The 18,054-nt window shown below is 38.0% G+C and overlaps 2 protein-coding genes across 5 annotated transcripts in view; both read right to left on the bottom strand.

Annotated features, from left to right (window-relative positions):
* LOC120414141 (FH1/FH2 domain-containing protein 3) overlaps positions 1–2,894 on the bottom strand; it is a 182,809-nt gene extending 179,915 nt beyond the window's left edge. For 3 of the 4 annotated variants that reach the window (XM_052710438.1, XM_052710439.1, XM_052710440.1), the window contains exon 1: positions 2,476–2,894. The gene's annotated coding sequence lies outside the window, so the exon portion shown is untranslated. The remainder of the gene's footprint in view (positions 1–2,475) is intronic. The other variant, XM_039575180.2, reaches the window with a different exon arrangement.
* Positions 2,895–5,225: 2,331 nt separating this feature from the next.
* LOC120414113 (serine/arginine repetitive matrix protein 2-like) overlaps positions 5,226–18,054 on the bottom strand; it is a 31,143-nt gene continuing 18,314 nt past the window's right edge. Inside the window, exons 6-7 of the mRNA XM_039575140.1 lie at positions 8,733–8,896; positions 5,226–5,280 (exon numbers count right to left, since the gene is read on the bottom strand). Coding sequence (XP_039431074.1) covers positions 5,226–5,280; positions 8,733–8,896 — 219 coding nt within the window. The remainder of the gene's footprint in view (positions 5,281–8,732; positions 8,897–18,054) is intronic.

Raw genomic sequence — 18,054 nt, 5'->3', positions numbered from 1 at the left:
TTTGTCATTAGTAATTGATTACATTTTGGTTAAAAATATTTAATGCACAAAAACTTCAAATAATTATGACTGCCTTCTAGAAAGAAAAGCATGAGAAATTCAACAATTATAACGTAATTCTTGCAAAAAGAATATCATATTTTCATAACAACACAAAACATTCTTCACATTTTTAGCTTCGTTAAACAAAGTGTAAAAAATAGGACTTTTTTAAGGAGAGAACTATGGTGAATAAGGTCTTCTACATACAGAACTAGTCTTTTTTATCTTTGTCTTTTTATTAATATTTGTGTGACACTCTTATTTGAAATTAAAAACATAACTGTTATAATAGATTATATATAAAGATTAAAAAGTTTCGTTGAAGAAGTACAATTTAAAAAAACTTTAATTACTCAAAAATTACTAAAGGGGTTACATACATGTAAACTGCCCAAAATGTCAGAGGTTGATATGAGCAGACATTTCAACTTTTTTTTAATTTGTTTTCAGGGTATTAAAAAATACATTTTCATCTATTAACAAAATCTTTATGAAGACATTTGGATGTACCATTGCCGAGATATAGCTATTTTAAGTTAGCAATTTAAAAAAAACTGGTGCCACGATATCTCAACACTGCGTTGACCAAATCAGCTCAACATTTTGGTGAAGACTCACTAAACGGGTCCCGTATGCATGACGAAGGCTGATTCTCAAAAAATTTATTTAAAAAAAAAGATAAAAATATTTTTCTGTTTTTGATATAAAAAATCAACAGTTTTTGATGTTTGTAATTTTTTTAAAACCTAAATTACAAATTTGGGCTTCGCCATGCACACGGAATATGTCTTGAGAGTCCTCACTCCAAATTTCAGCCAATTTGGTCCATCCCATCTCGAGATATCGTGGCACCCGCAAATCAACTTGATGTTTTGAGAAAAACGCTCACAAAGTTTGACGATTCGCTTTGCGCATGGCAAAACTTTAAACTTAAACTTTCGACTTACTTAAATCATGAAATATCTTTAAGAACCTTTTAGGAGTGATTGGAAATCATCTTTTGAAAGGATTTAATAAATAACCGGGAATGTAAATTTTTGAGATATTTTACATGTATGTAACCCCTTGAATAACCAATCAATTACATTAAATTACTCGAATTACCATGAATTAAAGCTAAGTTATTAATGAATTAATAAATTACCAGCTTAAAATCAAAGTAATTACCATACTGATGCCTTGCTGGAAACCCTTGGTCATTTCTACATTTATCTATAGAGCAAAATTTTTCATTTTAAAATTCGTGTTGTTTTGTAATTTAGCAGGGTTATTTTTAGGAATGTAAGAATGTTCTACAAAATTGTAGAGCATTTTGAATACCTGTAAATTCAACATTTTTCAAAATTTCAAGCATAATTTTTAAAATTTTGAGACTAAAACTATTAGACCATACATTCGTTACTCAAATGTAGGGCCGATCCATAAACCACGTGGACACTTTTCTGAAATCCCTCCCTCGTGGACAATTTCCACACAAAACAAATCTTATTTGTATGGAGCGTAGACTATCTCCCCCACGTGGTTTATGGATGATCCCTTAGGAAATTTTTGTCTTTTTTTCGAAAATTACCAAACTGACAATCCAATTCTGCATCAATCTGATTACAAAAACAGCCAAACTTTGTTGACAATTGATTGGTGGACTGTATTTTGACGGATGAATACAACATAAATTGATAATTACCATATTAAAAAATGTGTAGAAATAATCTGAGTGCACTAAATTCCGTTCAATATGCACCGTTAGAAATTTAAAAGGCATAATACTTTACTTTAAAATTGTAAAATTTTAACTAAAATTTGCAACAAAAAATTTCAATCCCTCTTTTCAAAGTTCAAAACAACTCCCTCATCAACCACAGTTTCCTCTCCCGCGCTACGCTGCACTATTATTCATATTTTAATGAACCCCATTCAAATTCCCGGCGAATTTCTGAGCCCGTAATCCACCTTCGTCCATTCATTTGCCTTCCGTTCTTCTGTCTTTTCCTCTACATTCTCATTTGCAAACACTTGGGGCTGTTTTCCACTTTTTTGGTTGCCAAAAACCTCTCGCACTTCCTCACGTGTATCAATTTGTGGTTCTTTTCATTCCTCCTTCTTGTTTTTTTGGGTGTAATTATTTTTCTTCAAATTTTTCTACCCACCAAAAGTCAGCCGGCAAAAAAGGGCCAAAACATTGACTTGTGTTCTCCCCTTGGAACATTCACCGTTTCCGGGTTACAAACCTTTACCTTAAGCTCACTTAAGGGAGCGGACCAGAAGACCGTAAAAAACAAGTCGATTTATGATTGAACAGATGTTCTACACGGCGAGATCACTTCATCAATTTGCATCGAAAAACCAACATTTAGACGAACACCGCGCGGAGTTCTAATCGGCTACATCCAATTTATCACAGGTCGTAATTTCCAAAATTTTCTTCCAATTTACCATTTATCACCGCAAAATTAGTCACACCAACTTGAGCAACACCACTTCTGTACAGATCACGTAGAACGATCTTCTTCCCGTCTGCTTTAGTGCACACCCGTTGTAGTGCTGCCGTAAATCTGCACTAAATCCACCGCAGACAGTTGGTTTCACCGATGAGCACGTGAACACCTTCTTCAGCAAAGTACGTCGGTAAAGTCGTAAATCTTTGCGCAAATTGAACCTCAAACACTGCACTCTTGAAATCACTAATCCAACTCGCTTAGGGGTCACCAACCACTGCACCCATAACTTCGCGACGATCTCAGCCCAGCTGGAACTTCCAGCGAAAAACCGTGTCCACCAAGCTTAGACGACTGAACTTCATCCAGAACTTCAACGCGACGAACGACGAGAAAGAGGTAAGCTTCCGCAACCACGAACGCTCCGCAACTGACTTGGCTTAATTCTTGGCCGAGGTGGCGAGCGCGATCGTTTCTTGCTCTCTCTCACTTTACTTCGCCTTGTCCGTCCGTACGTACCTACACAGCCGTAACTTCTTCGAGTGAACACCTCTCTGCTTGTGCAGCATTACTGCCGTGAACGAAACTAGTTTTTCAGCCTTTGGACACACACTCTCTTTCTCTCTCCAGTTTCTACTGCATTCGCGAAAAACTCTTGAATTCACCTCGGCAGAAATGCCGGTAACTTCGCGCCGGACCAGGTCTCTTTGTTTTGGACACGCGCGAGTTCGGTACCTGGCGAGAGTGGCGTTTGGACACCTCTTTTGTGGAGTATCTTGGCGCGGAGAGCGCGAGTGAACACTGCTGGAGAAGGGTTTCTTCTTGCAGTGAGTGCGGTAGTCACTTTAACTGCAAAGGTGAACGGCGGCGTTCTGGGCAGGGATGGTAATGTTTGGAGAAGTTTTTAAAATTGTTATAAAATTTCTACTAATAAAATGTAGTAGTGAATGGTTGAGATTTAAGATACATTATTTGGTCAAAATCAATCCATCTACTTTCACGGCCCCCTGTTCTTTTGTGGTCTCTATTGCAAGTTCCTGCTCGAACCTAGAAGTCCAAAGGCTTGAATGGGGGAGCACCCAAACCTATTTTTACTCCAAGTAACCTTCTACTCCAGGGTTCGAACTGACGACCTTTGGATTGCGAGTCCAACCGCAATTCCACCTGAGCAGGGTTGGTTTGGTGTGTTGTTTGTTCTTATAGCGTGAAGACGACTCCTACACATGGAATGACTTAACTGCTTAACAACATCCGAGGCCAGGACCGACCTTTTACTTCCCCATCCGATGGAAGGTTGGAGCAGATGGGAATCGGACCCATGATCTTCCGCTTACTAAGCAGGCAGCTTAACCATTCGGCCAAGCCTGCTGCCACATTATTTGGTATTTAAGCCTAAAATTTAGTTTTTGAAAAAATGCATGTTTTCTTATGTATAGTATTTTTTCAGTACCATCATCTGGGGTGAATCGGGACAACAGTGATCAAATTTATTATTTGAGCAACTCTCTACAAAATCGGCCGATTTCGACCATTTTTATTTTTTGTATTTTTTTATTTGACTCAAACTTTGTGGAGGCCTTCCCTATGACAAAATAAGCTATTTTGCGTCATTGGTTCACCCATACAAGTCTCCATACAATTTTGGGTGCTCTCCATACAAAAATGGTATGTAAATATTCAAACAGCTGTAACTTTTGAGTGAATTTTCTGATCAATTTGGTGTCTTCGGCAAAGTTGTAGGCTAGGGGGTGTACAGAGTCAAAGTATTTACTTTTGACGCTGAAATCAACATACTAGTTAATTTATTGACGAAAAGTTGAGCCGGCGTTCCCACCGTGTAATTTTGACCTCGGTTAAATTTGACAGCATACATTTACTAAACAAAAACAACGCAATGTGTTCGACGACAACGGCAACAACCAGTGGCCTGATTTTCTGCAGTTTCTGTTCCGGTGTGCGAGTGCCCCGACCTGCCAGCTGCAGGAATCGGCGCTGCGGACTCGCCGTTCGATCCGGAGATGCGCTTTTTTCTTTTCTGTTGCACAACAAGGAAGATGCAGCCTGAGCCAGACGTGGAGGACGGTTGGCGCCATTTGAAGAATGCCCTGGCGGTGGTGCGCAAGCTGGCGGAAAAGCAAGTGCCCTCATTTGTTCCGCTGGTGCTACAAATGATTTCCAGCCTGGATGACGACGAGGAGATCGAAGATGGCCCTGCTGGACAACGACGAGGTGCAGGGCAATGTGAACAGCAGAACTTTGGAAGCCGCACAGCCGGACTCGAGGACAAGGCGTCGGCTTGCAAAATGTTGATTTGCTACGCCCGTGAGCTAAAGAATGGCTTTGCAAACCACGACGAAAAGGTGGTCCGTGTAATGATGCCCATGTTTAAGTTCTACTTCCACTACAGAGTCCGTACAACTGCAAGCGAATCTCTGGACGTAAAATCCAACTTCTCCATTCACTGGGCAAGTGCATCGAAACTCTTGGCCTCATGGTTTCTCGAAGAAAGCGATGGACGAAGCGCTCGCCCCTCAGCTCGGCAATCTCCGAGCTCCAGCTTGGGCTTCAGGACCTTCAAATCTTCGTGCCTGAAGGGAAATTATCATGACACAGTACCAGTTGCCGTCACTCGACTTCCTTCATCTCTAAGTTAGTGAAGAACTCAATCTTCGCAAGTGTCACTTCTTCTCGAATCTATCACAGGTTTTACGTATTCCCACTATATTATCACCCGCTATTGCTTTCTCTCTAGCGAATCTCCTTCTCCCGGTTCAACAAAACCGAATCCGGAACATTCCCAGATCTGAAAAGAAGACGGTCACCCATGTAGCCAACAGTTCTGTTAGTTTTTTTTTTTTTTTTTTGCAGTATTCTGGATCGAATCCACCGTTGCGATCAAAAACCCGGTGAAAATTGCTTCTCTGTTTCATTTCGAACTTGTTTTGATTTTGATGACATTTTGACTGGCCACGCTTCTTAGCTCATGGTGGGATTTCGTCAATATATTAACGAAATGTCGATGCGTTGACCAATTATCTTAGTCTATTGATAATGTATTAACCTATCTGTCCGGCCCCTAGGTTGTAGGTGTTGTTGAGGACTTTTGAGAAAAAAATAGGTACACGGAAAAAAATTGCAGATTTTTTTATCAACATTTTTTTTACTAAAACTCAATTTCCCAAAATACGTATTTTTTTATTTTCGAGATTTTTTGATATGGTTTAGGGGGCAAAAATCCGCAACTTTTGAGCCATAGAGAAACATAGTCAAAAAATCTGCCGCCGAGTTATGAATTTTTGAAAAAACAGTGATTTTTGGAAAAAATTGAAGTTTCATGCAAAACCAAGTTTGACATTACTTTATAATGCAAAATTGAATTTGCAATCGAAAAGTACTTTACAGATTTTTTGATAAAGGGCTCCGTTTTCAAGATATAGCCACCGAAAGTTTGATTTTAGCAAAATATTTGCAGTTTTTTAATTTTTAAAAATAGCGACCATGAGTGACCATTTCTAAAATTTTTTTTTTAAAAAGTTCAGAAAATTTGCTATAAAATTGTCTAAAAGACATTGAAGAATGGACCTCGGGTTGCTGAGATAGAGCCGCTTTAAGAAAAAGAAACACGAAAATTGAAGTTTTCTAAATCTCACCAAAACAACCCACCATTTTCTAATGACGATATCTCAGCAATTAATGGTCCGATTTTCAATGTTTAGATATGAAACATTCGTGAAATTTTCCAATCTTTTTGAAAAAAATATTTAGAAAATTTTTAAATCAAGACTAACATTTTAAAAAGGCCAAATATTGAATATTATTATTATGGGCCAAACATGCTCAAATGATTCTAAATGCAAAGGATTGTTTATTTAATTAATTTCAACTGATTGCACTTAAATTTGTCGGGTCCGGTGGCGCAGTGGTTAGCGTGGTAGCCTCTCGCCCCAGTATGGCCTGGGTTCAATCCCAGACGGACCCGGTGGCATTTTTCGAGACGAAATTTGCCTGATCACGCCTTCTATCGGATGGGGAAGTAAAACGTCGGTCCATTAGCGTAAAAGAGGTTTTGAGTGACTCACCACACATAACCTTCGGACGCCTAGAAATGAGCAGAAACTTGCAACAGAGACCACAAAAGACCCGGGGTCGTTAAAGTGGATTGCTTTGCTTTTTTTTTGCACTTAAATTTTATTTTTTATGTTTTGAAGTTTTTTGAAAATATATTTTTGCTTCTGGTTTTTCGAGCCATTTTTTTAATAATGGGGAAGGGGTGGGTTGATCGACGAAAGCTTTGTAAAATATTTTCAACAAACTTGATTCTCCGATTTCCACATTTTGTCTGCCTGAATCAGTTGGTAGTCAATCAGATTCGTCATCTAACTGTTATGAGTTCGAATCCCGAATCAACGAGGCATTTTACATGATCATTCAAAATGGGTCAGCGGGCCACAAAATATCGCGGGTCACGTTTGGCCAGCGGCCATTCTTTGGTCACCCCTGGAATATATCATTAAGGAACGCGTGAAAAATAGTTATAATCTTGAGAAACAATGAGTTTTTTATTCTGTTTTGTTTACAGTTGAAGTAATTTTTATTTGAAATTTATTTTTATTATTGTATATTTCTTTAATCTTAACTGGGAGTAATTTTTGAGATCATTGAAACCTCCACTAAAAATCTGCTTGTAATTTCAGAGTGAAATTTAAGATCTAATCTAACCTCCCAAGGAACATTTTTTTTTCAGGAGTTCTACAAGAGCTCTTCAAGATAGCTACAGCATAGCAGTTTGGACCGCGGTAGGATAAAACTCTCTTCAATACTCTTCCAAACTCCTGAAGAAGTTTTGAAGAGAATTTTATCCTACCGCGGTCCAAACTGCTATGCTGTAGCTATCTTGAAGAGCTCTTGTAGAACTCCTGAAAAAAAATGTTACTTGGGCTAACACTAACGCAGCCAGACTGATGAAAGCATGCTTTTTTTAATTTCAGAGTGAAAATTAAGACTTTTAAAATTAAATCTTGTCACAGGCTACAGAATTGAGCTTATTATTTCTGAAAAACTAGTCAAAGAAAAATGCGAGGCACGTTAAAATGTAATGACCGAAGAAACGCTCATCTGGTAGATGTTATCTCAAAAGAACGCAAAAATCATAATTTGAATAAGCTGTTATGGTTTAAGGTAATTCGGACCATATACTATATAAATATAAATTTCAAATTATTTAAATTAAAAAAAAAATCTGGATTTGCAAAAAAGTGTCACAATTTTAAGCAACAATATATTTCTTATATTTGAAAGCATTTCGTTGCACAACAAATGTTAAAAAAATAACATGTTTTCAAAGGTTTTTAGAAATGCATAATTTTGTGCATATTTATTAGGATTTACAAAAAATGATTATTTTCCATTCAAAACTAGTAACTTAAATTTTGAAAAAAATATTTTTTTTATGAAAAGAAACAAACATTAACAACCAAAATGTAATATTTTAGAGAAAAAAAATTGGGTTAAGGGACCAGCTTTCCAACATTGCTCATTACAGTTTAAATCAATTTTATAAAAGACGTATCTGTGATCATTTCAAGCTGGATTCGGATTCAGTGATAAAAATTCTACTGAGAGCACTTGCATTCCATTAAGGTTTTGGATACGAGACAAACCATGTTTTTACTATGATATTTTTTAAAATCAAATTGAAATATAAAACGTAGGAACAAGAAATTAAAGGATCAATCTAATTAAAAAAATATACATCGATAAAAAAAAAACAAAATAAATTGCATAGAAGCTAGGATACTAAACACTGGCACTTCCACCAGCACAACATTTTTGCACACGTTGCAACGTGTTGGTCGGTCATGCATCGATTCACCACGTGAACTCCGCAGACCAGCAAAAAACAGCTGAGTTGAACTCCCATGAATTCCTCATGAGTTACGAGCTTCGCGAGAGCATCGGTTAAGAATGAATTTCATTTTTTTACGAACTTGCTCATTGATCATGTTCCGTCTCGATCACCTAGTTCTCATCGCGCGATTAAAAGCGTTTAGAGCTCTCCAACTCATGGCGCGACGCTCTCGAACACGACACGAGAGATGAGCCTAGTCAGTTAAGAAGTGCACAGACAAAAAACCGTTCTGCGATACTCGGTCTCCTCTCGTTAGCGAGTCATTGCTGATGTTTCTGCAGCAACCTCTCGATGGTTGGAGCGAACCGGCGTTTGAATGTTGTTAGAGACAACAAAGAGTTGTGAACTCTTGGTGTGGTGCCGTTGCCGTTGTTGAGCTGTTGAGCTGTTGAGTCTCGTGATGCAGTTTCTTCTTTGGAACGGACTGGGGGACAAGGTGAATGTTGTGTTGCACTTTTTTGTTGTTGCACGATGGAAGTACGGTTAGGAAGTTTAGTTTTCCACACTTGTACTGTTTGTGGTTAAGTTCAATGTTAAATGCTGGTTTTGCTTCCACAATGGTTAACGTTAAACGGCATTTGATAACAGAGTTAATCCTCCACAGTCTTTTCGCTAGTTTTGTTTTATTTTTTCCTTTTTATTTATTTTCCAGGGTCTCTTTCCTATTTTTGTTTTGCTTTTTCCGTGTTAATGGTAACTTTAAGCTTTTGGACGTTAAATAAATTGAACTTTCTAAATTCATGTTTTTCAAAAACTTGTTAATGTTTTAATAAGCATAAGAGCAAATCTCTACCAAAACCGGAAATGGATTTTATTTGTATTTTTTGATTTGACTTAAACTTTGTGGGGGCCTTCCCTATACCCAAATATGCTATTTTGTGTCATTGGTTCACCCATACAAGTCTCCATACAATTTTGGCAGCTGTCCATACAAAAATGGTATGTAAATATTCAAACAGCTGTAACTTTTGAGTGAATTTTTTGATCAATTTGGTGTCTTCGGCAAAGTTGTAGGTATTGTTGAGGACTTTTGAGAAAAAAATTGGTACACGGAAGAAAAAAAATTGAGGTTTTTTTTATCAACTTTTTTCTACTAAAACTCAATTTCCCAAAATACGTATTTTTTGATTTTCGAGATTTTTTGATATGTTTTAGGGGACAAAAATCCGCAACTTTTGAGCCATAGAGAAACATGGTCAAAAAATTTGCCACCAAGTTATGAATTTTTGAAAAAATTGTGATATTTGGAAAAAATCGAAGTTTCATGCAAAAACAAGTTTGACATTATTTTTTAATGCAAAATTGAATTTGCAATCGAAAAGTACTTTACATATTTTTTGGTAAAGGGCTCCGTTTTCTAGATATAGCCACTGAAAGTTTGATTTTAGCGAAATATTTGCAGTTTTTCAATTTTTAAAAATAGTGACCATGAGTGACCATTTCTAAAAATATGTTTTTTGAAAAGTTCAGAAAATTTGCTATAAAATTGTCGAAGAGACATTGAAGATTGGACCTCTGGTTGCTGAGATACAGCGGCTTAAAGAAAAAGAAACACGAAAATTGAAGTTTTCTAAGTCTCACCCAAACAGCCCACCATTTTCTAATGACGATATCTCAGCAATTAATGGTCCGATTTTTAATGTTAATGTATGAAACAATCGTGAAATTTTCCGATCTCTTCGAAAAAAATATTTTGAAAATTTTAAAATCAAGACTAACATTTTAAAAGGGCCAAACATTGAATATTACGCCCATTTAAAATGCTAGTCTTGATTTAAAAATTTTCATAATATTTTTTTCGAAAAGATCGGAAAATTTCACGAATGTTTCATATATTAACATTGAAAATCGGACCATTAGTTGTTGAGATATCGTCATTAGAAAATGGTGGTTTACACACAGCAGTTACCCCGACCCCTCTTCTATTTGCGTGAAACTTTGCTCTAAGGGGTTATTTTAGTTCCTGATCACGAATCCGAGGTCCATTTTTCGATATTTCGTGACGGTGGGGCGGTACGACCCCTTTCATTTTTCTGGTTTTTTACTAAATCACGCTTTTCAGTGATTTGTAGCTCGCAACCGTGTTTGCTGTCAAAGGGACTTTTGTGTAAAATTAGACGCCCGATTTGATGGCGTACTCAGAATTCAGAAAAAACGTATTTTTCATCGAAAAAAACACTTAAAAAGTTTTAAAAATTCTCCCATTTTCTGTTACTCGACTTTAAAAAAAATTGTAACATGTCATTTTATGGGAAATTTAATGTACTTTTTGAATCTGAAATAACCCACAGGGGTCATTTTTTCATCTAGAACAAAAATTTTCGTTTTAAAATTACGTGTTTTTTTTACTTTGCAGGGTTACATTTAAGAGTGTAACAATGTTCAACAAGCCACAACAATCGTCCAAGGGGTCATTCTATTGCGAAATTAGCTGAACTTTCCGAAAAAATACTTTCAAAAGTTTTAGAGGTTAAAAATTCGAAAAACTGGTAAAAACATAACTTTTTCAAAAAACTTTTTTGTAAAATTCTGATAACTCGTGAAGAATTTATACAAACCCCTTATGTCTATTAGGGTGGGTACGTTTTTCAAAAAGTTCTCGGATCAAGTTTTAGTATGGTTCCCCTTGTAGGGCATGCCCATAGGGACTTTCATGCCAAATATCAGCTCATTTGGTTGTAAATTGGAACTTTTTGTTCAAACGCTCCTACAGGTCTGGGAAAATCACGCGCCAATTTCTGGTATGGTCAGGCCTATGGGGAATGGTCTGGAGAACACTTTTCCCGAAGAGAGCATATGGATTCGTTGTCCCTAGACCTGGCGCATCGGCAAACAATCCGATGTCTCCGGAATCAACGGTTTTCCCTCAAAAAGCATCAAATTTTCCTTAGCATGCTATGAAAGCTTGATGAACACCGCGACGCCATATGTCAGACAGCTACCACGTGGTTGAAATATTTGCAAAAAAATACAAATTTGCTATGCAAAGATTTTGAATTCGACTAAATAATATCAGGATTACTCGAAATGATCATTTTCTACTTAAAAGAAGGTTTGCAATTAAATATTCCAGCCGTTTCTCACCCATGCGGTAGCTGTCTGACATATGGCGTCGCGGTGTTCATCAAGCTTTCATAGCATGCTAAGGAAAATTTAATGCTTTTTGAGGGAAAACCGTTGATTCCGGAGACATCGGATTGTTTGCCGATGCGCCAGGTCTAGGGACAACGAATCCATATGCTCTCTTCGGGAAAAGTGTTCTCCAGACCATTCCCCATAGGCCTGACCATACCAGAAGTTGGCGCGTGATTTTCCCAGACCTGTAGGAGCGTTTGAACAAAAAGTTCCAATTTCCCATAGTAATTCCCATGTAAACTTTAACCCTGATGCGCGCAGCCAGTTTACAACCAAATGAGCTGATATTTGGCATGAAAGTCCCTATGGGCATGCCCTACAAGGGGAACCATACTAAAACTTGATCCGAGAACTTTTTGAAAAACGTACCCACCCTAATGTCTATATATCAAAATTTTTGTAATTGTCTGCTTTACAACTTTGTAGAACATGTAATGTATTTAAAATTTTCTGATCCGGGACCGTGGTGTAGGGTAAGCGTAATCGCCTCTCACCCAGTCGGCTTGGTTTCGATCCCAGACGGTCCCGGTGGCATTTTTCGAGACGAGATTTGTCTGACCACGCCTTCCGCCGGATGGGGAAGTAAATATTGGCCCGGTCTAACCTAAAGTGTTAGGTCGTTAGCTCAATCCAGGTGTAGGAGTCGTCCCTGGGTCCCTGCCTCGCTGGAGTCGCTGGTAGGCAGTTGGACTCACAATCCAAAGGTCGTCAGTTCGAATTTCGGGGTGGATGGAAACTAAGGTTAAAAAAGAGGTTTGCAATTGCCTCAACAATCAAGCCTTAGGACAGTTAGTTTCGAGTAGGAATCTCGCAATCGAGTATGCCAAGGCAATGCTGTAGAGCGAATCATTTGAATTTTGATTTGATTTTTAAAATTTTCTGGTCGTTCAAGCTGTTATGTAAAATTCATCCTTAACATCGTATTTCGTCTTTCGGAGCCCACTCTGCTGAGCCTCATCACAACACGGTGAAAACAGTCCAATTTTGCATGCCTACCGACGATGCCACCTACAATTTATTTCCGTCCAGGCCTTCAACGTTGGTGTCGTACTATCGTGCCATATGCGAATTTGTGTAGTCAAAAATTTATTTATTGAGATCCTAAAAGTTTGCCACAAGTATTATAAGTTTTAGACAAAAAGAGTACATGAGGCAAAAGAGCTCAACCTCTACGATTTTTTCGACCGCACGATGTGACCAGCATTTCCATCCGCGATAAACTGCGTCTCTAAAAGCCTAGACCGCGTGTAACGTTGCAGTTGTTCAACGCCAAACCAAACAACAGGAGACGAATTGCAACGTAAAAAAAAAGAAAAGTGACTGACATTCTCCAGGTGTGACACAGTACCGGTCATCATCGTCGTCGTTGAAAGTAAAAGCCACCTACTCCACGCGGCAAAATCCCCCCGTTGGACAGGGAGAGCTTTCAACGAGATAAGATATGCGGAGGTTGTAGTCGTCGTCGTCGGTGAGAGACTAGCTCATGTCAGCCGGACCATGTCCGAGGTCCGGGGCCTTTCAAATATTTCACGCTTGGTGGCGCTTGCCACAAAGTTGACTTTGTTCGCAGTTTGGTGCTGTTATGGCAGATTTTATTGCATGTCGTGTCTTCTCCGGATTAAGGGACTGCTGGCCCGAAATAATTGGACTTTTGAGGTGCGCGATCCCTGGGTAGAAGATGTGTACTGACGAAGTTCTACGTCTAACAACCGAACCATACTTCAAACATCTTCATAAATCCAGCAATCAATCCAAGCCTGCTGATTTCCGTTTCACCTTGTGTGCCAATCTCCTCCCACCGGACATGCTTCGGCAGCCTCCAGCCTGTCCGGATCGAAAGTAAGTCAAACAAGCACTTAAGGTTCAACCCATCGCGTACCGAGCGCACAGACCTACAGACCGACAGACCCTCGACATATACGCCACAGTCGTAGACCTACAATCGACTCAGCGTGATCTATTTCTGTCACCACCTTCGGAGGGTTTCGCATCGTTTTATGACCACGTGATGATCAACGTGATCCAACGTGGTAGTGCAGAAATTATGAAAATTTATGAAACGTGCCGCAGTCAAACTGCTGTTTCAGTAATTAACGGATGGCTGCAATGGCGGGTGGTGAAACCGAATCTCTGTGATGCGTGTCCAGAGACCGGACAATTAAAAGTGCTGGTCAGAGTTGGTACTTAGCTGGATGGTTCGGGTTTGTGTATGCGAATTGCGTGTGAATTTTTCATATTTGAGAATCTTCAACACTTCAACCAAACTTCATATATTTTTTACTCTACAACTATTGGAAACTTTTAGACTTTCAATTAGTGCGTCTATCTTGAATTCCCTGAACAAATTCCCGGGATTTTTCCCGAATCCCGAGATATTTTAATATTTTGTCCCGGGAATTCCCAAAATTGAAAAAAAAAGTTGGTCTGGAAATTCAGATTTTGTTGTGACAATAGATGACAAGTTGAATACTAAAGGAGGTATTATACTACGGCATACAAACAATCAAAGTCACACATTTTAACAGTTTGTCATCCACGTTGTCATCGTTGCTTGGTTCGCCAACATTTGTTTGCAGAAACGTCAGCTGGCATACATTTTGTCTTATTTGCGAGATTGACAAACTGTCAAACGAAAAAAAGTGCGAGATTGTTTGTTTGTTTGTTTGCCATAGTCTAATTCCTCCTAATTCCGAATACAAAATTTAATGCTTTAAAATTCTTGTCAATTACTATGTATCAGCATTAATTTGGCTTATTAGGAAGAATTGTTTAAATATTATTTTACAGATCCGCCAAATGTCTAATGCTTTTAATATTCTATATTTAAAAGACTGCGTATTATATTTTCGTATATTTATGATTTTAAATTTGAAAAAAAAATATCATGTTAAATAATTTTTCATCAAACATCGGAATCTAGGGCAAATCAGGACAAATGTAACGAATAAAGATAGCTATTTAAGCCATATTTTGCAAAACGTTTTGAATGACTTTAGTTAAAACAGGAACAGAACAAAACAATAATAATACCGATTTCCAAATGCATTGCTCTAAAATCTCCAATACCTGTTCAGACTGCAGTCCCGATTTTCCCCAGTTGGCCATATTAACTTACAAATAATTTGTAAAATAAGTTTTATATAAAACATGGAATTAAAAAAAATCTAAAATTATACTGGTATAATTTTACTTCTTGTTTTTTAGACGTGTTCAAAAAAAATTGTCAATCTTTTCTAGTCATGTCATACGAAAAAATAAATAAAAGAAATGTATAAACAAAAGACTTATTTAACACTGGAACGCCCAACGCATGTCCAACTTACACGGACGCCCAAGCCTCCCAAAAAAGGTGGAACGGTAACTTCAACTCGCTGGTTCTCGGGCATTACTCAACCAATCAAGATGATTCTTCTTTCCAGTGATTTGTTAGGATGTCTAGATGATTCTAGATTTTTGCAGAACTCAATTTGAACAAATCTGTAATTTTTGCGACCGAAAACATCGTTCCACCTTTTTTAAAAAGACTGCCTCCGCGGAATTTTCAGCGAATTTTTTTTACACGCGAAAAAAAAGTTGGAACGATGTTTTTGATCGCAAAAATTACAGATTTAACAAATTAAGTTCAGCAAAGTTCTAGAATCATCTAGACATCCTAACAAATCATTGGAAAGAAGAATCATCTTGATTGGTTGAGTTATGCCCGAGAACCAGCGAGTTGAAGTTACCTTTCCAACTTTTTTGGAGCCTTGGGCGTTGGAAAGTTAATTTAAATCAGTTTGGATAAAAAATTTGAGCTCATTTAAAATCCAAAACACAAAAAAAATAAAAAAAAAGAACCAATTTGAATTTCTATAAAGCTATTTTTCGTCCGCGATCAGATTCAAGAGTAGATTGTCCCCACTTAATATTATTGAGGTAATTAATGTTTGAAAAGATAATTGATATAAAGAAAACATAGATTGAATGACTGTTTCAAAAATTTCCCAAATTTCTCCCGTTTCCCGGGACATTCAAAACCTGGAAAAATTAGACACCCTACATTTTACAAATTCGGAATTTCGGGACCCCACATAAAAAATAAACATTGGTAAATTGGTAAATTAATTCTACATTATTTTTTTTTTTTCAAAACAACCAATGTGCCAAGGGTTTTCTATGTACAAATAAAAAAATCAAATCATTCACTTTATCGACAACAGGTTTTTTGTGGTCTCTATTGCAAGTTTATGCTCGAACCTAGGAGTGCAAAGGGCTTAAATAGGGCCAGGTAGAGCACCCAAGCCTATTTTTACTCCAAGGAACCTTCTACTCCAGAGTTCGAACTGACGACCTTTGGATTGCGATTCCAACCGCCGCCAGCAATTCCACCGGAGTAGGCTTTTTTGATGTGTTGTTTGTACTTATGGCATGGATACGACTCCTACATCTGGAATGACATAACGGCCTAACAACAACTAAGGCCGGACTGACCTTTCCATCCGATGGAAGTAAGCGAGAATTGATATTTAGCAAGTTTTTGACAAAAGCAGAACTGTTATATTGCGTTAAGCTTTTTTGATACTTTTTGTTGAAATAAAATTTGAAATCAAAAATTCCTCAGATCTACAAACTGACCTGGCAGGCGCCATTATTATCCACTTTACTTGTTTCAGCAGATTAAATTTAGGCGTACTTGATGTTACATCTTTCCAGCGTTTTTTTACATGCTGGGTTTAGTCAAAATTAATCATGTTATTAAATGAATCTATGCAAATCAGCCTAAAATGGCAAAATTAGCCGCAGTACGGAAGCAACTTCCGCGAAATTACTGACGCTCCAAAACACACCAAAGAACGGAACACAAACAAGGTAGGAAGACAACAAAATTACACCTTAGTCAGAACGCGGCCGGCGCGTCGTCGGTCTACCACAGCCTTTGACCAACAAACTGCCGGTCTTCACACGGTCTAAACTTGGCCCGGCACCTTTATATAAGTGTAAGTAAGGCAAACAAGACAGAACCACCACCGCGGTGCAATAATTAGAACGAATGTGTGTTTAATGAAAAATTATTAGCCTTGCGACTAACTCGACCGGCCGAAACGAGCGATATACGTTGGAGGAAGTAACATAAACGCAGAGTGAGTGAGTGAATAAATTTGAAAGTGTGCAAAATTACCCCGCACGTCAGTGTGGGGTAAACTGTCAAGCGTTGCACGACTTTGGAACGTTTGTTGTTTGCAAGCGCCGACAGCTCAGATGGTAAAGGCGCCGGCCTAACTCACGTCAATTCCTTGGTTTGACAACTGCTGTCAAATTGCTCCACAGAGGAAGCGCAAATTCTTCGCGATATGTGTTTACTCGATGGTGTGGGTGCCCAATTCCATTGACGGCCGACCCCCGTTGCCAGAATATAAAGGATATCGGTCGGTTTTGATCAAATTTTGAGCGGTATTATTGGCCACATGCGCGGTCATTTGGGTCGTAAACAGAGTAGCGGTGGCGTCGACGACGACGTTGTTTGTTTTGGTTTCATCATAGACTCCCTCACCGCAAGCTGGCTAATTTGAAAGGTAGCACAGCGCGGCGACTGAATGAGCGCTGAACGATCACGATCACGGGTAATTATAGTGCGACTGCATCGGGTATTTTCCGGTAAATTTGGACAGAAAATTGGAAGCCAGTGCAATAGCGACAACGATGCCGCAACCGTACGGAGAACGGAAGTGGCACCTATTCTTCCGTGCAATTCGTAAAGACGAGGTTTTGAAAGTAAATCGTATTTGTAAATGGTCACCTTGCAGTAAATTTAAAACCGAAGTTGACTCCATTTTAGTCAAATTTCAGTGAATTACCAAAGCCACTTTCTTAATATTTCATCACTGCCATTTTGGCCGCCATCACCTTCTAAATCATTTTAGAGTAGTTTAGGCATCATGCATAAGCTGTACAATAAAAAATCAGACAATGAAAAAAAAATTTTTTTGCATAATTCGATTATCCGAAGTTGCGATTATCCAAAGTGAAACTTTTCCAAGGCCTTTGGATAATCGAGTATGGACTGTATGGGAAAAACGCCTCTTTTTAATCGCTTATAACTTTTCAGGATCAATTCGGTTCGCTTTGTACTCTTCGGCAAATTTGAATGTGTTGAATTTCACATTAGAATTTCACTCTCACAGCCGTAATACATTTTTTTTTAAGTTTCAAAAAACCTCGTAAAACAGTTTTGAATTTTATTTTTAATCCAAAAGTATTTTTGTGAAATTATTTTAAAAAGTTGAGCTTGAAAATTTCAACATTAAAAAATAAGCTCTTTTGAAATATAAGTTGTGATGATGAGGTTCTCTAAATATTTAGAGTTAAATAAATGGAACATTTCCCAAAAGAGTTTTGTTGACAGTAAAATCAGATTAAAATCAAAAATTAAATTATTTGCTCTACAGCATTGCCTTGGCGTTCTCGATTGCGAGATTCCTACTCGAAACTAAGGCTTGATTGTTGAGTCAATTGCAAACCTCTTTTTACACCTAAGCTTCTTCCATCCACCCCGGG

Source organism: Culex pipiens, chromosome 3, assembly GCF_016801865.2.
Source record: "Culex pipiens pallens isolate TS chromosome 3, TS_CPP_V2, whole genome shotgun sequence".
Lineage (NCBI taxonomy): Eukaryota > Metazoa > Arthropoda > Insecta > Diptera > Culicidae > Culex > Culex pipiens.
The sequence above is the reverse complement of the archived record's forward strand: the minus strand, read 5'-3'. Positions and strand labels throughout refer to the sequence as shown.